The 25,612-nt window shown below is 41.0% G+C and overlaps 1 protein-coding gene across 9 annotated transcripts; it reads right to left on the reverse strand.

Moving 5' to 3' along the window:
- Positions 1-992: 992 nt before the first annotated feature.
- TIA1 (TIA1 cytotoxic granule associated RNA binding protein) lies at positions 993-25,398 on the reverse strand. 9 transcript variants are annotated; one of them, XR_014528662.1, is made up of 14 exons: positions 25,013-25,360; positions 16,888-16,984; positions 16,313-16,411; positions 15,853-15,907; positions 15,647-15,679; positions 14,340-14,427; positions 9,963-10,030; positions 9,440-9,515; positions 7,339-7,447; positions 6,846-6,941; positions 6,672-6,756; positions 5,874-5,997; positions 4,410-4,552; positions 993-3,944 (listed from the first exon to the last, which is right to left on the reverse strand). XR_014528662.1 is itself a non-coding variant. In XM_083514342.1 (13 exons), the coding sequence occupies exons 1-13, from the start codon at positions 25,036-25,038 to the stop codon at positions 3,797-3,799; spliced, it is 1,176 nt and encodes a 391-aa protein (XP_083370468.1). In that variant the 5' UTR covers positions 25,039-25,358; the 3' UTR covers positions 993-3,796. The 9 variants fall into 9 exon arrangements, 6 of the variants coding, with proteins under 6 accessions (XP_083370468.1, XP_083370467.1, XP_083370469.1 ...); XR_014528663.1 differs by having other exon boundaries at positions 4,410-4,549; positions 25,013-25,358; XR_014528664.1 differs by having other exon boundaries at positions 9,963-10,300; positions 25,013-25,358.
- Positions 25,399-25,612: the final 214 nt, after the last annotated feature.

The raw sequence follows: 25,612 nt of genomic DNA on the forward strand, positions 1-25,612 counted from the left end.
CAGGATCTGTCCTTCTAGTGACCACTCAGGGCCAATTTCCTTCAGAATGGATAGGTTTGATCTTCTTGCAGACCATGGGACTCTCAAGAGTCTCCTCCAGCACCACAATTCAAAAGCATCCATTCTTCGGCGATCAGCCTTCTTTATGGTCCAGCTCTCACTTCCATACATCACTACTGGGAAAACCAGAGCTTGAACTATATGGACCTTTGTCGTAAAAAAAAAAAAAAAAGTGGTAATACCACTCCCCATAAAGTGAAGCTTGGCGGCAACTGCAAAGCTTCAAGAGTGAAATTTATTGAGAGGAAATGAGCAATAGCTGCATGGGTTGCTGGAGGCAGTGAAGGCTTCTATTCAGGATGTAGCCTTCTTTGGGTCTAGGTTCTGAAGTTTCCAGGAGGCTGCACACCAGAAATACCCCTTAGGAAAGGCTCCAGAGTATATGAGCCTTTGGTTGGTTGGAGCTGCTTCTATTTCATAATATGCCACAACTCCCCATTTTCTATGAAGTGGTTGATGATGAGTCAGTCACCTCTCTGAAAAATATGACCTTATTACATTTGCACAGGATGGTCAGCAAACAAAGCAATGTGTCACTGAAGAGTTCACCCAGGGTTGGAAAAACACAACCAGTCCAGTGTGAAGTAAAGATGCTGCAATCAAAAACCAAAGGAGTTATGGGTTTGGACATTCACCTGTATGCCTGGTGAGAGATGCTCAAGGAAGAATTGCAGGCAAGTGCCAAACGCCCACTCTTTATTTCTTAACACACATAAGAGAGGTGGTGAAATAAGGTCTCAAGAGCCTTTCAATTGATTAGGATGGCTACCCAAGACACTGGTTGCTCTTGCTAAGGCCGCCTTCAGAGTCACATCACCCAAGAGAAAAAGGCTGGCAGGTAATTTAGACTTGGCAACTCAAGAGACCTTTTCCAGTTCCACTTTTCTCCCAAACCTGTGCTAGAATATCTGAACAGTAAAGTAAACAAAAGGTTAAGGATGAAATACGCAAGCTCACATCTTTTATTAACATCTTAATGGCTTTCAAAAGTCACGGCTTCTGGAGTGAAGTTCTTGAACTTCTAAACACAAGTATCAAAATACATTAGTTCAAACGAAGCTTTCAATGTTCATACAGAGACAAAAATGGGCTGCTACTTTTAAAAACAAAATAATCCAAAAACAATACCCCAGGCAGCTTTATCCTCCTTTGTTATCTGTATGGGGCATTACTCTCGTTTACATTTACCGTATTTTAAGAAGACTCCCTTTTAAAACTGAAAGGCTGCTTAAACTAAAAACAAGAAGGAAAAGGGCAATAGTGAGAGAAAGAAATAGGCTCAAATGCTTCACCCACATTTTTTTGTAGGACCACTGGAGAAGTTACAGCAGAAGAGGCTGACACTTGGTAAGCAACTAGTTTTTAATGTGGCTTATGTAGCAGAAGTGACCTCCAGAAAAGTATGAAAAATCCTAGTCAGAAGTAGTTTAGCAGTAACAATTGTATAACTGGAAGGGCCTCATCCATTCATTTTTCTCAAAGCATTTCTAAGTCTGAGGAACTTTAGAATTTTAAGCCTTTAATTATGCTTAACAAAAACAACCTGAAATTCATGTCTTTCCTGGGTTCCCAAATGGAGAGTAGGGGAAAAGCAACCAGCACTGACATAATACTAAAAGCCTTGTTTGTGTGTTTTTTAAACTAGGTAACAGTATCTCAGACAGTTCTAGTGACAGGAATTTTATTTAAGACAACTAAACCTGGGCAGTTCTATTGCTGAAAATACACACATAGAAATTCCAGTGCGGCACCAAACTCACCTCAAACCTATTCCTGTCCTCTTTTGAAAGAATTGTACAGGCAGAGGTGGTAAAAATAATTTTAAAGATATGTTTATGCAAGTTTAAAAGGCAGCAAGGAGGCAGAAATAAGAGTGGTCTATGAGTTAAAGCTGTCTTTTCAGTATACTTCACCTTTTTAAACATATGGGGGGCCAGACCCTGCTTTCAGGGTAAAAACTGGTTTTTTATTGTTTTTTTTTTTACAGCCAGGTTTCACTGAACTCAAGCCATCTGGTTCTGCTTCCTTTACAGAAGTCCAGTTGTTAAACAGAGTCAGGGACAAGAGTTTCTGAAGAGTCACCATAAGTTTTCTTTTGTCTTTTCCTCTACCCCCTCCCACTGCAAATTATATTCGTAGCAAACTTTCAAATTTTAGAACACCATTCACACCCAGCAAATCATGGAACACTCCCCAAAGGTGAGGGGTTGAAATCAAGACAAATAGGATTTTAACATCTCCAAAGCCAACACTCTATCATAGGGTCACTTATTTCCATAAAGCACATTTGTCATAGGACACTCCATATATCATAAACTCAATAATCCCTTGATACATTGCTCCACTACAACCAATGCAGAATAAAAAGCATACACCTCCATGGGCCCAGACATTAACTGGGATAAATAAATATTACACCTAGGGGTAGCTTTCTTTTTTGCACTCTCTGAAGGCTAAGTCAAGGAGGTAGGATAGCAAGGTTTTTTTTGGCCTCTGAACAATTAAAAATGCTTAATCCAGCTGGTCCTTCAGGCTTAACCGGAGCATTCCTCATACTCCTGGCCTGATCCGCACAATGCTACAAGTAATCAGAGCTCTACCTGTACATGCTAAATCAAGTCAAATTTACTCCACTTGAGTAAGAAGTTGCTAAGACCAATGTATTCTCTACATATTTGAAAAATGAGAGCATGACTGGTGTATTCAAAATCTAATAATGTATTTGATATTCACATGCAAAAAGCCAAACTTTAGAATCATACTCGTTAAGTCACATAGACCTCTCTGCCTTTTACCCTTTCAAAGAAGGAGACATACAAAAGCTGACCAACTTTTGTGAAAAATATTAATTTGCTAAAATAGTTTACATGGTATAGGATACATGTAAATGTAAAAACTGAGAGATTTAGAAAAGCTGGTTCATTAGAATGTGTCACATTTTTAATAATATCTGAAACTGGGTTGAAGTTCATCGGTGAAGATCTTTGCACAAACCCAACAGGGATTTCCCAGGCACCTTCTCACGTCTAACAACAGGAAGAGTTGGATCCGTTGGAGAGCTCTGAACAACTACTGCTGCCAACCACCACTTCCCACCGCCACCCCCATTTAATAATTTAACAGCTGACAGTAAGGCAAAAATCACTTTTTGAAAAATGTCTAGATACAAAATAATGTAAACCAATAAGTTATATTTGAAACCCCAGTATAACAAAAGTGAGGAGATGGGACACTTTATACAATAGGCTCTCTTTAGAACAGAATTGTGCACAAGCTGAAGATCACAATAAACCTTCAGAACTCACACAGTTTTGGCGTGTTTTGTTTTTGTACAACTTTTCATATACATTTTCAGTCATACTAGGAATGCAACTAGAACTGCACACTACTTCAGTGGAAAAAAGTTTGATATTGTGCAATATTCTGCCCCAATCTAAAAGTGGCAGAAATCCCTGCATTAGTTGTGTTTCAAACAAGGATCTTAAGAAACACATCTCAAAAGAGGAAAAGAAGGCAAAAGTTGGCAGATATCCAGCATCTAGTATTTCCTGTGTGTGTGTGTTTAAAAAAAAATGTGGACAACATAGTTTCATGATTAAAAATAAATACTGTTTTCTGACTTTTGCACTGACTTGATTGGATAGGTTTTTTTTAAGTAAACAAAGGGTTTTACAATGCTCCATATATAGCCTCAAAGCCACCAGTTGTTCTATTCCAGAGTCTTTCTCTGTTCCTCTCACTGTGTTTCAAAACCTGCCATTCGATATCCAGTTTGACTAGTTAGAACGCTTCCATTTTGCCCCTGGGGTGGGGGCGGCGGCGGTGGGGGCGGGGGCGGCACACCATAATTTGCACCCATCCATGCTGCAGAAGACTGTGTCTGACTGAATGAAAAAGGAAATGAAATAAAGCTTAGAAAATTTACACAGACATAATGAACTGGAATCAAGACAACAGTGAATGTCAAACCAAATATTTTATCACTTCATCCACCACCACTAGTTCAGGCCCACAAAATTAAACCACACAGGATGCCTTCAGACATTCATTCCTGCTTTCTGCACCAAATAAACAATGTACAAAATAATTTCCAAGATATATGAAGATAGATTAGTTTGAGTGACTGCTGACTTCTATCATTCTACACACATCAATGTGGATCAAAAGGGTTTATATTTTGCTTAGAAAGGACACAAAACTGCAAGCCCAATGGCCTGTTTCAGAATTCAACATAATATGGTCCAGATGAGAAGTTTCAGAATTAAAGCCTTGTTTCATGACTGTGCAGTTATATTCGTTCTGAAAAAGATCCCTTGGCACAGAGCCTGTACAAAACAGCAAACACTTACTTGAATCCCTGATTCCATGCTTGTCCATACATTCCATACGCAGGGACCTGCCAGCCATTAGGCATGTACTGGCCAATCTGCTGCGCATTTCCATACCACTGACCCCACTGCCCATACGGCGGTGGGTATCCCACTTGATTCTGCTGAAAAAGTTCAAATTAAACGAAGTTAGTACATTGGTACAGGGAAGACACACGAAGGTGGATGGTTTTCAGTTACACTGCCACATGCCTTTGGCATCCTAAAGCTCATGTTATCACAAACACAGAAGTGTTTTAGTTCGTACAACAAAGCTCATTCCAAAGACTCGTATGGACTGTATTTCACAACATTAAATAATTAAATCATACCATGTTGGGGAGCTGAAGAATTTGTTATTTGTTCGATATGAAACTCAACTGTAGGAGTCAGTCAGACCAGTGGTACATCAGTGGCACATCTGCTCTGACATTGGCCTCAGGCAGAGCCAGTGTCAGAGGTAACAGAAAATACATCGGGGATCTTACAGATGCAAAATATGTTCTCTACCATTAATTTCTGGCCCTCTTATGGGAAAACAATTGTAAGAAAGCTAAACAGCTAAATTTTCAGGCAGCGCAGTTAAACTGTGGAACTCGCTCCTGCAGGAGGTAGTGATGGCCATCAATTTGAACAGCTTTAAAAGAGGATTAGACAAATTCATTGAGTAGGTGCCTATCGATGGCCACTAGCCCTGATGGCTATGCTTTGCTTCCTACAGTTCTGAATACCAGTTGCTGGAAACCACAGGAGGGGAAAGGGCTCCTGTGCTCAAATCCTGTTTCCTGGTTTCCCATATGCATCTGGGTGGCCACTTTGAGAAGAGGTTGCTGGACTGGATGGGCCACAGACCTGATCTAGCAAGCTCTTATTATGCCATCATAACTTCTGCTGCCCACAAAAATACATTTATAACTCTAGCTTGTGCTTGGGTATCTCTGCAGCACAAGCAGGGGCTTGGACCACAAAAGCTAAATTAGGTAACTGAGGCACCAAGATTCGGCACTCTCCCACTTATTTCTATACAGCATGCCACCTCCACTCCCCATTTTCCAAAAAAAAAAACAAGTTTGTGTCAGTGCTATAGCAACAGTACACACACCTTAGGATGTGTTGCTAGGTCTGTGGTTAACCCTAAGATTATTTTCCTTAAATCCTCTTAAATTTATACTTTTATTCCAAGAGTTCCACAGCAAAGAGAGCACAATAACTGAAGAATGATCAACACATTATCTAATGACCTTTTACACCTCCAGCCCCTATCATTTGTGTATGTTTTACAGTTGGATCCCATGTTAAGCAACATGTGGGAAATGATGCACATAAATGAAATGAACAACCAGTAAAGGGATTTGTGGTCTAACTATTTAGAATGAAGAAATCTACCAGAACAGAATTATTTTTGGGGGGAGGGGAAAAAAAACCCCTTTTTTGGCAGACGCTCACCTGTTGGATTGGATTTATCATATCTGGTGTTTCTTTGCCCCAGTAACATTTCACAACATGTCCTTCTATAGTTGTGCCATTGACTGAAACAATTGCATGTGCAGCGCTTTCATGAGAATTGAACCTGTAACCATTTGAGAAAATTAATCAATAATACAAAATCCCATCAAACAACCAAGTAATACAAATCCCTCTCACCAAAAACCCATCCAACAATTCATTTCAAGGGATAATCTATCCAATATTGCAAGCCCATCGTATGTAGATCCTTCACAATGTATGACATATGCACAAGGCCATGGGGGGCACATCTTTGGGGAGGAAGGGCAGGATATAAATTCAACAGGTAAATAAGTCAAGAAACTTGTGAGGGCTCCAGGGAAAATTGCAGGCCTGATACATTGGGCTGCTCAGCAATCATGGCATAGCAGGAGCAAGGCTTTTGTCTTTGTGCAAGACAATGCCTTCCAGAAAGAGAATGAAGGTGGCCACCACCAGCCGCCCCTCCATTAAGCCGCTGTATTAGGAGTCAGAATACTGAGAAAAGAACACCTGAGTAGCAGCTGTGATGTCAAAATCAGGTGCAAAACACCCAACAGCCCCAAGACATGCAAATGAAAGTTTTATGTGAATGATTGCAGGTTCCTGTTTCTTAGAAATAATCAACATGAAGGACAGGACAGTGGAAGGAGTACACTTTAAGTCACAGTTTCAAAAAGGGATTGCAATACTTTAAACTGTACACTGTGGCATGGGCTTGCTAAAAAACACACACAGGAAAGACAAACAGCATCGTACCGTACAAAGGAGTATCCTTTATCTGGGAAGACCCGAATTTCCATTATTTGCCCAAATGGAGAAAATGTCTGGCGCATCAGCTGTTCTGCAAATCAGAAGACAGAAATAAGGATGTCAGGATATGGAGTTAGGGACAAGTTCCGAAGGCTACTAAAAACTCATGAAGTGCCATACCTGTTAGCCCTGAAGTAACACCTCCACAGTACACTGTGCAGTTGCTTGGACTGGACTGATTCACAACATCATCATAGGATAGTTGTTTGGCGTTTGCTGTTTGGGGGAAAAAAGTTTACACAAGTCTCTAATTTGCCCACAAATAAAAAAACCCAAACATTTGTAGAAAGAATTGGCTGTCCATTCCCCGCAACTACCATGGCTTATGTTTTGCAATATATAATTACTGTTTCAATTTACAGCCACATTCTGCCCCAAAGGCTTACAATTCTATGTGGCCAGGGCTCCTGCCCCTGAACAATTTACAATCGAAACCTGCTTGTAAGGTGTTCCACCGAAACAAAATTCTATTCAGAGCATCAAACTCACCACCTAATGGGAGGCAGCACATCAATTAAATATATTGGCTAGCCCTAGACTGTCAGTTCTAAAAGCTTATTCTAGGCTGGAGAGGAAATATCCCCATGTGTGTTTTGGAAGCTAAGATACTCACACTCATATGTACTCTTTGGAGCTGGAGGTTTACGTGTTGCCCAGTTTGTCCTGATTTGTCTTCCACCAAGCCACTGTCCCCCCATCTGCTGAATCGCGTTTTCTGCATCCTACAGAGAAAGCAAAACACTTTCAGAAAGCAGCTCTGTAAGAAAGAAAACTACTAACAATGCTAATTTATAGAAAAATATTTGTTTCAATTAGTGAATCACTTTACTACACAAAGGCTGCAAAAGCATCAGATCAACAATTATGTGTGGTCTCTTTAAATTTGCAAAAAAAATAATACAAAAAAACCCCTCCAAATACAAAGGCAGCTTACAAAAGGCTGTTCTGTGAATAGCCCTTTTGTCCATAAATTTTCTCCAGATGCTCCAAGTACTTCATTATGCAAATGAATGCTAAATGGCAAATGAAAATAGAGACACAAGGTGCCTCCAACAACCAGAAAGTTTTATTCAGTGTGGATCCATTGTAATAAAGTAACCTAAGTCAGTGCCATTTTAATATAAAAAATACCAACTTGCAGGTATAAAGATATGAAGCTCTATCATTCACAGGTAATCAGCTATCAAATTCTGAAAGACTACAGTTAGACTCCAAACCCAAATAGTACTTATTGTGTGAATTTTCCTATTGTGCTCCAAGAACCTGCAGCTCCATGCATGGCCATTTAGGGCCAAATTACACATGCGGGGCAACTGCGTATATGCTACTCCGATTTAGTCTGATCTCATATATAATGGGGTTAAGTTGGTCTACTCTCCACATAAAAAGGAGCATGGGGGTGTGGAAGCAAAGCTCCCCACTCTCAGTTCCTCTGCCTTACCTTACTACACTTCCAGCAGTTTTCTCTCTGGGCGGCTGGTATCAAAGCAAGGCTTGGGGAGAAACTGCTTATAAGCAGCAGAATGTAAGGTGGGGGAAGATTTTACTTTCCTGCTTCCCCACATTTGTGTAAAGAGTACCCCCAACCATGCTTTGTATATGAATGGGTCAAACAATTGTTTTAACATGTGGCAATTCTGCCTCCCCTCGACCAATCTTAGCTGTAAGGAAAAGTGAACTGTTACTACAGTTTTAGTACACTTTAAGCACAGTACGTTAGGGCATGTGTTCCACAAATGGAGAACAAAGGCTGAGGTTTTCTGACTGTAACCTCCTCCCAGAGAGAGATCAAAAGGACAGAGGCACATGCACTGGCTCCTAGATGGAGAAACAAGTGATCTAACTCAGAAACTCACTGCTCTTGAGAAAGTTATGCTGCTGCAAACCATTTAAGACATAGAGAGCTGATAACCACTTTTGTAGATTTTTACCACCACAAGGTGATATGACTGAAAGGTATCAATAGCAACTATTTTAGCATTTCAAGTTAATGTGCACTTCCATTCATTAAGCTTCATTCAGTATTATTGGCAGAATATTTTCAATTAGCTCTCTTAAGATAAAAGCAAGATTTTAAAGTGTCATATGTATTAAAGATGCACCATTTAATGGAACTACATACAGTACCAAAAAAAAGTCCTGACAGTGGGAAATGTAGTCTCAGATGTTTTCCCTTTACAAAAATCTTGCTCACAAAATAAAAGTATCTTCAAGATGCTCTTATATTTACTTTAATGTAAATAAAAAACCTATGCAATCCAAGAGCAGTTAGCAGAAATCATCTAAAGAGATTCTTATTCAGCCATTTCATAGGATGATCTTAAGCTGCCCTGAGTATGCTGATTGTTACACCAGCACATAACTATTTAATACTTGCAGATTATTAGAATTTATCAGTGATTGCAGAAACAAGGGTAAGACTCTGGTACAATCTCCCTCCAAGGAAGAATAGATCAACTAGCCCCTAACAGGATTCAGATGCCCAGTAACCCCCATCTGGCATCATCAAACCCAACTCCATCCTCTTTCTTTTCCCATCCAGTCCTCTTTCCTTTCCTTGTGATTCTTATATTTTAGATTGCAAGCCTGAGCACAGGATCTGTATCTTATTCTGAGTTAACTTGCCAAATTAGTTCAGAACTCTAAGAACTCCATTAGAGTCTGGCAATGTTCATTTCTGGAAGAAGGGTTCTTAAGAATCAACATGCACTCACCCATTTATTGAAGAAAGAAACAAAGCCATATCCTTTAGATTTTCCTGTTGCCATGTCCTTAACAACCCGTGCATCCCTAAAAAGCAAAGAGAAGGCCAGTTAAACATAAAGAGAACAGAATCCAAGTGAAAATGTCTCACACGCAGCTCCTTTAATAAAATGAACTTCTTAAATGCACCAGCAATACATAGTCAAAGCAATTCTCCCTTTTACTAATGTTTTATCACAATAGCAAAAAATTAAACTTAATTGTGTAAACATGCAAAATCAATAGCTCTTTAAAACAAGTATTTTACAGTCGTTGGTTCACAGTTCAAAATGCTCTTACATACTGTTAAAAATACTACGCATGGTCAAAGCAGCTATTCAAAGGAATAACTGAGGGCATGTAGCTAACTAGCATATTAGCGAACGGCTCTCTTTAACCATGCAATTTATAAACTTACTATTGGCCAACACATTCTACCTACTTATTAGAAATAGAAAATAGAAAAAATGAAAAAATAGGAATTAAAAGGCATACGTCGCCTGTTAACTGAATTCTTTAATTTTCTCAGGTCAATTCGTTACCCCCTTTTTGGACTTGGGCAGCTGTAAATTTTGAGAAATTGACATTTTCAGAAATGGTTGCATTATGGAAGAAAATAAACACTAACATGTTTTTTCTTTTTTACTATACACTATTAAATAATCTTTTAAAGACTGCATTCGTAATTAACAATCATACAGGACTGATTGAAAACTACAAAGTATATAAAGTAAAAAATTTATAAAAGTAAATAGAAAAACTACAACGTTTGTCCACTGTGAACTGTAGCTTGCAGTTAGCCATGGCAATGCTGTCCATTCTTCAGAGACATTCTGCAAAATAACCAGAGCCCTATTATTTGAGATTGAGTGAAAAAAGACAAAAGACCCAGCTACAATAGCTAAACCCCACTGGTGAAAACTCTGTTTCTATTAGCTATATGCTTCTCAGGCAATTTGTATACATGACTAAATGGTCAATAACATTTTCAAACACACAGGCCTACTTTGCCCTCCCCAACCCACAAGAATCAGGCATTTATTACACACAAACACACACAAACATAGTAAGAAAGTCATGCAGTGTAACTAGTGTCACTATACAGCAATAATGCGAGAGGCTGTATGATGCCAGACGGTCATCAAGGGAATTTCAACACACGCTACTATTGCATCCTGTATGAAGAAACGTGATTTAACGAAGGGAGCTAAATAATGCTGAGATCACTGAAAGTCCCAAATAAAATTTAGAAATGTCACTCAATGGAAAATAACCTAATTTTAACAATGCACATATGCTTTAAAGAGTTCATTAGTCTAAGTTAAGGCTATGTTACAAATTGCCTGAGAACAGCCACTTTAATCATTACATGGATGGTTCTCTCTGCACATCTTAAAGGGGGGGGGGGGAGAATCCTCTACCAAGGATAACCAACTCCCGTCAGCCCCAATCAGCATGGCCAATGGTCAGGGATGATGGGAGTTGTAGTCCAGAAAAATCTAAAGCGCTACCCGTGGCTCTATACTTACCCCTCAACTGTCATTCTTGAAAATGACTCAAGAACTTAAACACATGTATGTGCCAGCAATCACTATGGGGGTTTTGCATTAAAGTTAATAGTTACAAAGACCTGGAGTAACTGCACATGAACATTTTTATAAAGGAAACATGACTATTAAGATTACAAACAGAGGGGCATTTATTTGCGCTAAAGAAATTATTTTCTCTCAGCTTTAAAAATGAAAAGAAACTTTTGCCTATATTTTGTCTTTTAAACAGCGTGACCATTTGTAACATTTAGAATTATAAACCAGCTATTCAAAAAACAACTTTGAACACTTACTATTGGAAAACTTTTAAAATGAGGGGTTTTTCACTTTGATCTGTGTCAAGTTTGTTTTCTATAGATTAACTTGATAGGATACAGTTCACAGGCTTAAGGTAATGATCTAAGTGACAAACCACTGTGAATCCATAAAAATACGTCAAGTCCCAGTTCTTCCTTTCCCAGCAGCTGCTTCAGTGGTAAGAAAGTGCTCATGAGAGACAGTGTGCCAACACAAAACCATTCTCCCTGATTAGGCTTAGTGCCTAATTCAAGCCAGTAAACTTGGCTCACTCATGGCCAACTTATTTTTGGAGGGTTTGGGGAGGGGGGAAGAGTCTGTGTGGCATTTTTTTCAACCCAGTATTAACTCTGCCTTCCCTGCTCCTAGTATATCAGCACACATTAGTTCCACTGTACAAATTAGGCTTAGATCAACAGCAACCAGTCAATGCAGCTGCATGACTAAGCAGGAAGCCAACCAGAAGATCTTAGTGTTTTGCGGACTTATTCCAACAGAAATGTAGTGTAGAATGACATCAAAATACTAGCAGAACTCTTAACTTTAAGAAGGAATCTTGTTAATGCAAGCAAAGTGGATTTTAATTTTATCAAATTAAGCATACCAGAAGCACTCTGATTTCAAAGTCACACAGATGCTTAAGCCAAACTAAAATTCATGGGACTAAAATATTTAGCACTTGCTTTGCTATCACAGCCTTTGCTGTCCCAGGCCTTTACTGGTAAGACTTCTGCAAATACTTTGTGCCACTTTGTGTATCAACAGACAGCTATAACCCAGAGAATTTCAGGTCTTACTCAAATATGGAAGTACATTCTGAGAAGATGCTACACAGAAGTGGGCTGGCCTCATGTGGCCTTTCTGCAGATGAAGTTGCATTTCTTGGGAGCAGGGATTCTAGATCCAGATTCTAGACCCAGCTGCCCCCACCTTTTCACTCCTATGGTCTGAAGCCCCTACTAGGAGGCAGCAAGTATAACTGCTTAATGTAGCCTTAAATAAGATGGCTACTGTATATGAGTAGGCCACCTTTTAGTACTGAGAGCCACATGTTGAGTTTCATAAAAGGGTCTGTGAAACTGATAACTTTTACGGTTTGTATATCAACTGTATTATTTCCTTGAACAAGGCTGCTATCGTCAATTGCCTTGCATCTACAGTACTCCAAATTACTATGCTCAAGCGCCCTTTAAAGATTTTAGTGTTTGTAAGCATGATTAGGACTTCTTTACTTACCCTTCTTGATTCTGATCCTTAGTGTTTGAGACATGTTTTGAGCAAAAACTCTTCTTCAAAGAAAGCTAGCAAGAATATCCACTAACCAACATTTCTTTATATGATTGTCCAGCTTTTCTGATCTTCCCCTGAAGCAATGCTTCTCCTCAAAACATGTCAGCAACCTGAAGCTCCTGCTGTGTGTGGAAACCCCCAAGGCCTACCAGTCTTGCAGCAGTAGTTGCAAGCCCTTCTAGCTGTTGATTACATTGAAACAGACCAGGTGACCACGGCAGCTGTTAGGCTAAGTCAAACCTTAGGGAATCCAGGAATACATTCAGGCTCTTGCCTCCATGTCCCAACACCTCAAACACAGGTATAACCAGGGAACCTCAAGGGAGGAGGAACTTTAAGCAAAGAAACTCCATTCCCCCTCCATTTGGCCCAGGCTTGGTAACACTCCCTAGCTCTTGGTTGTAAGGACAAATCATGTACACAGGTACTAACAACAGGCTTTGGAAGGGTAAGTTACCCTTACACCCCCCTCCCACCCCGCTTTTTTGCTAGGATAAGGAACCTTTTTGAGCAGCCATATAGAATGTGACTCATATGTACAATAATGCATCTCACAAAGTTGGTTTGAGTGCAAACACACTTGTGCCATAATACATTCATTAGTCTTCTAAGATGCCACAAGGCTCTAAATTGCTTTTGTTTCAAGAGACTTATAATATTACCCCTCTGGAAACTGATACATATGAGGCTACAATCTCATTGTGTTATCAGTTTTGAGATTACCTTCCAACCAGTTCTGAGAGTTGGTTGATATACTTCACAGCAGTAAGCAACACTCGGAAGAATTAGTGACAGATAAGAACAAACGTCCAAGAGATACACTACGTCAGGGGTTGCCAATATGGTGCCCTCCAGATATTGGGACTCCAACTTCCACCAGCCCCAGCAGCCAATAGGACAGTTGTAGTCCAACAAAATCTGGAGGACACATTATGTATCCCTGCACTACATCTTGCTTCCATTGCATACTAAAACAAGTAATTCATAACATGCTACACTGATCTCCATACAGAAATCTTGTTCTCAAGTTGCTGCAATTATAATTCAATCACTGATGAGGATTTACATCAGATCTATCAGGAAATGCTACCAATGAAGTACTTATAATACAAATATTACCTTGCAACTCAGCCTAATTGGTCATTGCTATCAAACTTCCAAGTCCTAAAACTAAAAGAATGTTTCTCCACGGAAACAATACAGCTGGTTCCCTGGTATGTTACACACACTTTCACATGCCTTCCAAACTAAGACAATGACTGAAACCGAGAAACTATACTGGAGGCAGATTTCTAGTTTATTTTATTTAATAGAGCACCCATTTCACAAAAAGCCAAAATCTTATAGGCCATAACTTCTATGAAATCTGATATTTATTAAAGCTGCTTTTATAAGACTATGCAATGCCTTTTCATTGGTGTAAGTCACCCAGAAATCAGCTTTCCCTTAGAAAACCCCTTCTAGATTATCTAGTAATTGGATAATGAAATGAATCAATACTGTTTTTAAAATTAAGTTGCAAGTCTAAAATACAGAAATATAAATCCAAAGTCTAGAAATTCACATTCAAATAAAGCAAGATGAACTGTTTGATAGCTCTGAATAACTACAAAAAGATACAACTCTTTAGAGAATATAGGCATCCTTAAATATACTGACACTCTTAATCAGCACATTTTCCTTAGCTTTAGCATCAAGTTCTTGCCCCCATTATCTTTCATAAGGCATTACTTACGATATTCTTCCAAATGGTGCAAAAGCTGCTTTAATATCTTCAGTTGTAATTTCTGGGCTGAGGTCTCCAACAAAGACATGGAAGTGGTCTTACCAAGAAAAAGAAAAAGAAATGTACAAGTTTGCAGAGAACTCATGGAAATACAGGATAGGTTTGCTTTTTTAAAAAATAATAATCTTGTATCAATTTCCATACATCTGGAAACTACATGAGAACTAGAATCTTTTTACCTAACAGATAACAAAATACATTATGGTTTAATATATAACCATGAACAGACATGATAGTACACAATTATAGAAAATTACATATAACTAGAATTTTTCATTAAATTATATCTGTAGTTATTCATAACAGAAGATATACTTCCATGAGAGCTAAGTCCATTTAGTCCAAAGCCAAAAAGTTATATTACAGCCTTATTTAATAATGCTAGAGTTTAGCCTTAATTATACACAAGTTTAATAATAATGAGCTAAATATATCTACTGGTTCTGTGAGCAGAACAGAGTAGGATTAACACAAACCAGTATGGACAATATAAATTACAAGCAGCTCAATCTTAGTCATATTTGGTGAAGAACAGTCAAAAAGATACCTTGCATTGCAACAGTTTGATGTTAAAGTATTTGACAGTTTTCTGAAAAGCCAACAGTTTTGGTTGCCCAGCCTTTACACCATGTGAATCCATGTGAATTCAAAGTATGTGAAATCCATGAGCAAGTGAACTAAGACTGAAGGCAACAGAACGGAAACAGTAATCCCTTCACAGTTTGTTAGAGCCATTTACATAAGAACTGGTTGATACAAAGATCTCATATCTAAGGACTTTCTTCATACTCACATAAAGCCCATTTTAATTATCATCACCTCTAACTGATTTCAATGCATACATGACACTTTACATCTCCACCTTGGAAAGTCTACTTTAATCCTTCCCCAAAGTTTTAAAGTTCTAAGGCCAGACAAGTAGAGAAGCAACACACTGGGTTGCATAGGAGCAGAAGGGAAAATGATCCAATTGGAATAGCAATTTTGATATACCACAAAGGGGGCTTATGGCCCAGCACAACCAGCAGCCTTGAAGGAAGCTGGTTATCTCACCCTCACAGAGAGGGAAAGAATTCTTACAGCAATAGCAGCTTAATGGGGTCAAAGGGCTTAAGAGTCAGCAACAGTCCACATCCTGATCCATTGAGAGAGGAGGGAGAAATCTTGTGACAACAGAACAACCCCCCCAAATAGCTTCAGGCGGTTAGTGAATACCCCTGAGAGATTTCATTTTATGTTTAAGAAGATACAATTACCTTGTGAACGCAGTGTGTTGACAACGGTACTACCTGATGACAAAGATTAGATTTGTTCTTAAGTTTATTAACACAAACACATTAAATAATATCTTAGGATAATGATCAAAACAATAGGGCAAATATTTGTATGATGCTTATTGCTTAACATTTAAAACACTTTTGTGCAAATAAAGAGTAATTACTAAGAATTGTAAGGAACTTACTGCTGGTATCTTTCTTCTGGCTGCTGGGGGTTGTTGCCCAGTTCACTTTGACCTCCTACAAATAATATTTGCTAAAATTATATTCAAGGAAGTTATGTTTACATAACCCACAAACCCTCAAAATGTAGTGTGTTTGACAAATGTGATTTCTGTTTTATATTATTTTGCCATATTTAATGCAAAATATGCTCCCACCCTAATGAAGTTGAGTGATATTAGGTATTAAATAACCCTTATTACTTTGCCAAGCTATTTTACTTGCAAAATGCAAAGAATTTCATGATAACTTTTCACTGTACTTGTATTTATCTATATGGTGTTTTTAAAAAATTTAAAGTTCTACTATATACAACAGGATAAAAGTTTACCTTTAGATCTTCTTCTTTTTACAAAAGCGGTTTCATCCACAACCTAAAGCCACACTTCTGCTCCAACTCACCCTTTAGACCTGAGAGCTTACCTTACCCATTATCTTCCGTCCATTCATAGCCGCTAAAGCTGCAGCTGCATGTCGATGCTCATAGAACTCCACAAAACAGTATGGATCATTTCCAGCTGTCTGTGTAACACAGAAAGGAAAGCTATCAGAAACCATTGCTGAGCCATCTCAATGTCTGTGTTGATTTTGTTTTATGATATCTCCCAAGCAAGCAGCATCATTTAAGTCCACAATCCTAGGTACTATTACTATTATTTTGTGTTTAGGATTAGCAGGAAAAGAGAGTTCCATAGCAATAAGTAAGATTTTATGCCTAAAGTGTTAAAAAAGTGGACTGAAACTTTAGACCTTGTAAATTATACACTGATTATTTTTAGTAATTTGAAAACTACTTTTAGCTTACTACTTTTTTCTTAGTTCTTTTACTTGTTAGTTACCCTTCAGTTTAATTTGTTTTACTGAAATTTCTAAAGGGAGGGCAACAACCTGTGAAACTCCTGGGGGAAGAAATCTAAACCTTCTTAGAATCCTCAAAACCACAATTTTTGTATTAAAAGATATTTTTTGTGCATAACATAACCACTGCATTAACTTACATCCATGATCATTTTGCAATTTTTGCATGGTCCAATCTGGCTGAAGAGCTGGAGAATTAGGGCTTCGGTAACATCTCTTGACAAATTCCCCACATACCTGCAAAAATTATCCAAATTTTAGATCCATGGAGGTCTGAGTCTCAAACAATGAAGACCTGTTTGCCCTGAAGGAAGGGAGAAGTGAGGAAGTCTAGGCCACACCACTAGCTCCTGACAGAACTATCAAGGAGAATTGTTGGGGCAGCCCTCACCCATCTTCCCTGGAGCTACCTAAGAAAGACCTGTGTGAGCAACACATAGCCTGAAGGACTCTGTCACACTGAATTTTATTTGTTTTTGTATTTTAAACCACTTTGGATTCCTTGGCAGAAATGTAGTAAGTAAACTAACCATCATAGTCAGACTTCCTTAATAAAAGAAAAGTAACTGTACCTTCCAAAGCTAAAACAAAAATAAGCACTCAATCACAAGAACAGGATGCTCAGAAGTTAACAAAAGAGGGAGAAGCAGGCTTGAAAATGTGTGCAGAACAAGGGAGGATTTTTTCACTGTTACTAAACCTAAAGGCTGAGAACAGGTGAAACCACAATACAGTATTACTCAAGATATTTGTTGCACAAATTACAAATGCTATAAAAAAGTTTGCAGAGCAGTAGTACAGTGCATTTATAAGAAAACTAAGTAAGGTATTTGTATCCCTTTCTCCATTTATATCCCTCCACAAAATCCTTCCTAAGACTCCAGGTTTACCTGACCACTATCAGCATCAACTGGCCAAATTTAAAATTCAGCACCAAATGCAACCCCATTTTCAGCAGGCATAAATTCAATTCAGGCTTACCAAGGAAGAAGAGAAAAATAGACAGCGCACTTAATAATGTGCACTTGATTCTTCCTTTGAAGTATGAACCATGTGATGTCAGATGACTGACAGTTGTCAACCCCATCAACATGTCATAAGTGACCTGGGGTGGGTGGGCCAGATCCATCCACCACTGTTTATGCTTAGGTTGCCTCTAGACATCAGGCAATCCTTGTTTTGCATGGGGGTTACGTTCTGCCCCTCCTCCATGCTGCCCTTTTAGTGACATTTTAGGGTCACTTCTGGGTTTGACCCCAGGCACACATGTGCAATCGCGGGTCAATCAAATGCACATAAATCAATCCTTGCCTGGTTACGTACTTAGTGGTGCCTCGCAAGACGAAAAGAATCCGTTCCGCGAGTCTCTTCGTCTTGCGGTTTTTTCGTCTTGCGAAGCAAGCCCATTAGCGGCTTAGCGCTATTAGCGGCTTAGCAGATCAGCTGATAAGCGGCTTAGCTGTTAAGTGGTTTAGTGGATCAGCTGTTAAGCGGCTTAGGATCAGCTGATAAGCGTCTTAGCGGCTTGGGGAAAAGGAAAAAACCCCCGCAGGAACTCGCAAGACATTTTCGTCTTGAAAAGCAAGCCCATAGGAAATTCGTTTTGCGAAGCACCTCCAAAACGGAAAACTCTTTCGTCTAGCGGGTTTTATGTCTTGCGAGGCATTCGTCTTGCGGGGCACCACTGTAATTCGTTCTGGAGATCCGTTCTTAACCTGAAGCACCACTTTAGCTAATGGGGCCTCCTCCTGCCGCTGCTGCTGCTGTGCCGCTGTCGCACGATTTCTGTTCTCATCCTGAAGCAAAGTTCTTAACCCGATGTACCATTTCTGGGTTATTGGAGTCTGTAACCTGAAGCGTATGTAACCCGAGGTACTACTGTAAATGTATTCAACACATAACTTGCCTTTGAAGATGGTTCAGAATTTTCAAGTGGTACAAAATGCACTGTCTTAATGGTTAATGGGATCAATACAATTTTCATATCTAAAGCCTATTTTAAAACAGTAGCAGTGGCTACAGAACCAAAATCACAGTATTGATTTTAAGCTTTAATGACCAAGATAGTATGAGTTCTGATTATCTCAGAGGCCACCTTGTCTGTTATGTGCCTAACCTGAATTAAGAACTACCAGTGAGGCTCTGCTAAAACATTCCACCATATGTGGGGGTTACCGGTAGTTTAAGGAGGTCAGAGCCGAAACATCCTCAGGAACTTGGTATGATTTCCATTTTTACTTCTTTATCAAAGGGCAAGTTAAAGCTTTCTCTTTTTCATTCTGCCTTTGCGAGTTGAATTATTAGCCTACACTGCTTTATTATCTGATACACACTTAAGCTGGTGTATATTATTTTGTTCACCATTTTGATAATTTTGAATTGAAAAACTGCATTAAAATGTTTTAAGAATCAAGGGTGGAAAACCTTTGTTGGACCAAGAGTTGCATTCTATCTTGGTCAACCCTCCCTGGGCCTGCAAGCTGATGGTGGGTGAGACCAAAACAATAATGAGCAGGCCATTGCACCCTCTCACATGCACACACTCCAAGTAAACGCACCAGCACACAGTCTTAATCCCCAAACAACTGTCCAAGGGGATATAATTTTTATGGGGATTTTGGCTAGGGAGAGTTAACCCTTTTCTTACCAGTTACACAAAGATTATCCACCTGCATTGCAATTAGGCTTGAAAACAACCTTCCAATGGTACCAACAGAAGGTTGCTTTCAAGTGTGGATAGGATGGTTAGGATTCAAGTGTGGATAGGATTGCAGTGTGGATAGGATGGTTAACTCTTTCTTCTGCAGCTGGAACCCAACCCACAGAACAATATCCAATGCCACAAATAGGCTTTCAAACCTGCCTCCTACTGGCACTAATAGAGCAGCAAGGCAAGTCCCAGCACCATGGAGAGCTCCAAGTGAACATTTTGCTCCAAAAAGAGCTGCAAACCTTCTGGGGAACTTTGAGCCACTGCTTTCAAACCTGCCTCACCTCCTGGCAACCCAGTGTCTCCTGAAGGGCCAACCCTCTGGCAATTCCCCTGTGCTCCTGTCTCCCACCTACTGCATCACTGGAATGGTGAGGTACTATGTGAGTAGCTTAGGTCCTCAGGCCCAGGGGGAGATTCCTGTGAAAGTCCTCTATGGAAGCTGGTGCTGTGGGAGCTGGATCAGTTGGCTCCTACCTGCCAGCCTCAGTGCTCCCCTGATCTCCAACATCAGGCTCATAGTCTGGACTGGCTCATGAGCTAGACTCTGTAGCCTCCACTTGGCATCCTGATCACAACACTCTTGAACTTACCGGTACATACTCTTCTCTCAAATGCCTTAATTTCTACTTTCCCTGAAGTGGGATTCACAATTAATCAACTATTTGAAGGCCAATACTTGTCATATAACCTAAACTTCTTTTCAGTGTTGAATGTTTAAGAAAAATAAAAGCAGTTTATTCCCCCCCCCCCCGTTCAAAACAGGTGTCTTGCTTTTTAGAATGATTAGGTTAATATTAAATAATCCGGATATTATGTATGTCAGTCATACAATTACTCTCTTAACCAAATCACCAATTAAGTTAAATGAGGCTTTTTAATATAGAGAATCAATATGATCAATCCTAAAATTTAATTATTTATACCTACTAACATAGGCATTTCATTTTCACCTCATGAAAATAAACTGCTTTAGTCTCTCTAGTAACTACCAGGCCTTCGTTTGACCTAGGCATTTAACTTTTGTTGCTACAGAGTGCAGCAGAAAGGAGCGCCACTGGAAAGAATAAAAGACAAAAATGTCCAATGCAATGGTTCCTGCATTTCCTCACAACGTGCTAGTCATAAGAAAGACATTGTTATGAACCTATTTTCAATACACCCCCCCCAAAGGTAAAAAAGAGAAAAGTGCATAAAATGTGTAAAAATAGTAAGGTAAAGGACCACTGAACAGTTAAGTCCAGTCAAAGACGACTATGGGGCGCAGCACTCATCTCACTATGCAGGCCAAGGGAGCCACTGTTTGTCCACAGACAGCTTTCCAGGTCATGCAGCCATCATGACTAAACCACTTCTGGTGCAATGGGACAATCCGATGGAAGCCAGAGCGCATAGAAATGCCATTTACCTTCCCGCCACAGCGGTACCTATTTATCTACTTGCACTGGTATGCTTTCGAACTGCTAGGTTGGCCGAAGCTGGGACAGAGCAATGGGAGCTCACCCCGTGGTGCGGATTCGAACCACCGACCTTCTGATCGGCTAGCCCTAGGCTCTGTGTTTTAACCTACAGCGCCATCTGCATCCCATTCTCCTCCAGCTGAAGCTTGGCCGAAACTGAGTCATGCAACAGGACAATGATCCCAAGCACACCAGCAACTCTACAATAGAATGGCTGAAAAAGAAAATAATCAAGGTGTTGAAATGGCCCAGTCAAAAGTCCAAACCTCAACCCAATTGAAATGCTGTGGCGGGACCTTAAGAGAGCTGTGCATTGACAAATGCCAGCAAACCTCAATGATCTGAAGCAACGTTATAAAGAAGAGTGGGCCAAAATTCCTCCACAATGATGAGAGACTGATGAAGTCATACAGAAAACAATTACTTAAAGTTATTGCTGCTAAAGGTGGTTCTACAATCATAGGGTATTCACACGTGGCTTCTCCATTTCGGCTTTATTTTTTTAAATAAATCATTACATGGTTTAATATGCCATGTTTTGTTCATCTGAAGTTGTATCTACCCAATTTTAAGATCTGCTAAAGAACAAATGATTATGTCCTGGTATGTAAAACCACAATTCAAAGAGGGTGAACTTTCTTTTCCCCATGTTGGTAGCCTGAGGAAGTACCATCCACCTTGGGCCTGCCTATAAAAAGAAAGTCTTCTAGAGTGAGAGACTAGGGCAATGTCCACTGTTTCCAAGAACTCTTCTGGTTGTGAGATTTTTGTGGGTGAACTAAGAGTTTGTTTTGGACCCTGGGTGAGAACTCAAGAGGCTGTTAGGGAGGGTGTCAGAAGGAAAATGAAATGATATTGATATATATTGGTAACTTTGTATTAATGAGACATTTTTATATGTAACTATTTTTGTAATATTATAAAGTTGTCACTTCAGTTTTCTGTACAATGCTTAAATATATTTTTAATATATTAAGCGGTCCAGATACTGTGCAAGCAAACAAGCAAATGGTCCAAAGGGCTGAGGAAGGCAATAGTGCTGCAAAACAGAAAATGGTGATGGTGGAGAAGAGTGCTGATATAGTACAGAGGTTAAAATACAATAAACAAGCCACTAGTAGTTCAGCCACAACCCTTATCCGCAACATGAAGGTAATACAGATCTCCTTTACAGAGTTAGTCTCTAGGGATTATTCATGTTATTTAGAAAATAAAAATATGTCCCTTCAGTAATTATTGCCGACAGCGTAATAAAATAGTTGGTTAACAGAATTAGCAAAATTCATATGGTATTTCATAACACCAAATAAAAATATAAAAGGTCCTGACACTCCGGGGACAGTGTACCAATAATGGTGGCCATGACCTGCCCCACCCTCAAAAGGTGGGAGCACCCAGAAAAGATCATTAAATTAATAAACAAGCAGTAGGGGACACTTCCCTGCCATTCCATTGGGGAAGCCGCAGTTAATAATTGATCAGCTACATTTTGGACTACAGAAACACCTTCCATTGGTGGTTGAATACTGCTAGAGAGAGGGAGAGATGAAAGATGAGGGTCTGCTCTACTTATGCAGTGAAATGAGGCCAATGCCACTCAGAGCTACAAGTGGATAACACTGTATCATTTTTGAATGCTGCTGCATATTTTGTTTTTAAACTGCAAGTAAAAAATCAATTACTGTACCCAAACCTAACTATGGGCAACAAATTTAACCTGACATTCTTCCTCCGTTTACTCCTGCCTTCCATCCCCTTCATCCACTGGCTCTCTATCAGAAAATATAGTCTGTTTACTAGTGTAGTAGCCACAGGAGATCAAAAAGTGCAAGTAGGTGAATGGAATTCCATGCAAATAAGGAGTGGGCTAGCAAGGAAGAGATGGAGAGCCCTGTCATAGGAACACAGGCTAGCACCTTATATAGTCAGACCACTGGTTCACTTAGCTCAGTACTGTCTACACCACAGGTCTTCAACTGGTGTGTCAGGACCCTAGTGGTTTATGGCCTAATTCAAGATGGGTCACAACAGTAGCACTGCCACCCTGCAAATATATTGGAAAAGATTAAGAAATTGGTCCCCAAAGGCATGTTTGAGATAAAAGTGGGTCCTGGGTCTTAAAAGTTTGAGGATACCTGGCCAATACTGACTGGCAGTTGCTTTCTAGGGTTTCAGATGCTCCTCCTCTGTGCCCACTATAGAAACCAAGCAGGCTATCAAAAGGAAAACCTCCTCCAATGTATTCAGCACAGAAATGAAGATGGCCATGGGGTTATGAGGGTTTTTTTTGGGGGGGTGTAGGTTGCACGCCCCACTAAAGATGGGTCCTTAAGGGAACAAAGGGAATGGCTCTGTGCCAGAGGGGAAATTGGGGGGGGGGGCTACCTCCCTCAACTGTCTCTTTCTTAGAAAGACAAAAGGCCAGAGTTGAGAGTGGAGTTATGTGAGCTTAGAAACTGGATGCAAAAGCTGTAAACTGGAAAGGCAGAGAGAGAGAGCCACGTCTAATTTCTACCAGTAAGCTGTGGCTATGGGAGAAGCAGGACTTTCTTGGGATGTTAATGCTATGAACCCCTCCACCATAGGCTCAGGTTGTATATTTGCGTAAATAAACCACAAAGCATAAAGATGCCATTGTCTCTGCTGTTCCTCACTCCAAAAGGAAACACAAACTCTGAATAAGCATCTGGAACCCCTAGAATCTCACACCACTCACGAGATTGGAGTAGTATGCAACAAAACTTTATCTGCAAACCCTCAGGCAGGCCTCTAAGACATTCTAGTCACTTCTTTAAGTTCCCTGGGGACCAGAGACTTATAATCCTGCCTATGGAGCATACGGTGCTACAGAGATAATAACCAGTGCAAGGATTCTAGCTATGCACACACTCGTTGTACTGCTATCAGCTGTTCTGTTTTTCACAAGGAAATGTTTTTTCAAATCTGAAATGGAGACTAGATTCTATCCTAGAACCGGGAGATGTAGGTTCCAATCCACACACTCCATCAAGCTTCACTGAGCGATCTTCAGCCAGTCACACTACATGCACCCCAGGCTCTCTCTCTCTCTGAGCCCAGCCAACCTTACAGGGTTGTTGTGGACAAAATGAGTGTGCTGTGTGGGGGTGGGAGGACCATATCTGCTGCCCTGAGATCCTTTCAAGAACAGAAGAATAAAATACTGTATCTATACTAACAGTCATTAACATAAAAGAGCCTGCTGGATCAGGCCAAAGCTTGTTCTCACAGTTGCTAACCGGATGCCTCTTTTGGGAAACCCACAAGCAGGATTCAAGCAAAAGAGCAACTCTCCCTTCCTGTGGTTTCCAGCAATGGGTATTCGGAAGCACTGCTGCCTCCAACTGGGGAGGCAGAGCATGGGCTGGTTAATAGCCATCTATTGCCATCACCTCCCAGAATTTGTCCCCCTCTTTTAAAGCCATTTAGGTTGGTGGCCCTCAGTGCCTCCTGCGGGAACGAGTTCCGTAGTGCCAACATTAGGCTTCACTGGCTGCACATGAGCTCTCCGTGTTGAGAGAGGGGGGGAACTTCCCTCGGTCCGCTTTCTCCACGCCACGCGTGGTTTCACGAACTTGTCGCTTCTTTCCTTCTCCTTTCCGCCACAAAGCTTAAAAGGCTCAAACGCTGCAACCTTTCTTGGGGGCGGGGGGGGGGGGTGTCGCCCCACCCTCTTGATCATTTTGGTTGCCCTTTTCCATCCTTTCTCGAGTTGTTGAGGCGAGCAGAACTGTGCACCAGAGTCCAACTGCGTTCGCCCCATAAGATCCATCTAACAGTATTTGTGGTACTAGCGATTTTCAACACAGAAGCTCGCCCCGCTGCCTGAGAGGAGAAAAGGCCAAGGCCACCCCCTCCCCCCAAAAAATAATAATTCAAGAGGGGCGAATGCTTCCCCCTTCGCCTCCCCCCGCCCCGGCTTTTATGGGGAGCCGAGGGGTTTTATTTGCCCGCACAAAAGGAGAGAGAGAGGCAGCGGGGGAGGGGAAGGCGGGAGGGAGGGAGGGGGCGCAACGTGGCTCGACCCCTCCCCCTCACAATAGGCCTCCTCACAGCCTCCCTGCCGGCCCAACTCACAGCGTCTTGGGCATTTCGTCCTCCATGGCGGCGGCGGTTCCTCTCCCTCCTCAGCCCTCCAGCCAGGCCTGGTCACAACCGCGCCCGGCTCGCCGCAGGCCAAATCCGCGCGCGGGTGCGGCGGGGGTGCGGGGCGGGAGGCCTCCGGGGAGCCCCGACGACGGCGCGGCGGACAACAAATCCGCCGCTGGCCTCTCAAGATGGCGCTGGTGGGCAAAGAGAGGGCCCGGGCCGGCCGACGGAAAGGACCGTCGGCGCATGCGCCGCAAGAAGGCAACCGCGGCGCCGCCGACGAACGCGCACGCGCGCTGGCGCCTCCTCGCCAACCGCGGCCGCTCTCTCGCGCCCGACGTAATCCTCCGCCGGCCTCTTTGCAGCTTCTTCTCCTTTCTCTTGCTTACTCTCGCGAGATTTCTAAGCCAGTCCCGTGCGTGTTAGGTACGGTTTAAATCTTAGGAAAGCTTAACCCTCAGCCCCGCGCGCGCAAATCCGGCTTCACGTCTCCTGTACAAATAAAAAGAAATTCCACTCCGCCCGCCCCCCCCCCGCGCCAAACTAGTGGTATACTAAATAATAATATTGCCTTGATTAATTGTGGTG

Source organism: Podarcis liolepis (assembly GCF_965112155.1).
Source record: "Podarcis liolepis genome assembly, chromosome: 7".
Classification (NCBI taxonomy): domain Eukaryota; kingdom Metazoa; phylum Chordata; class Lepidosauria; order Squamata; family Lacertidae; genus Podarcis; species Podarcis liolepis.

Bases quoted from the DNA above. Each gene is read 5' to 3' on its own strand.
- TIA1 (XM_083514341.1), bottom strand. From the start codon at position 25,038: ATGGAGGACGAAATGCCCAAGACGCT. The intron at 16,985-25,012 runs GTGAGTTGGGCC...TAATTTTTGCAG, and splicing joins GACGAAATGCCCAAGACGCT to GTATGTGGGGAATTTGTCAA. The intron at 16,412-16,887 runs GTAAGTTAATGC...TGTGTTACACAG, and splicing joins ATTGCAAAATGATCATGGAT to ACAGCTGGAAATGATCCATA.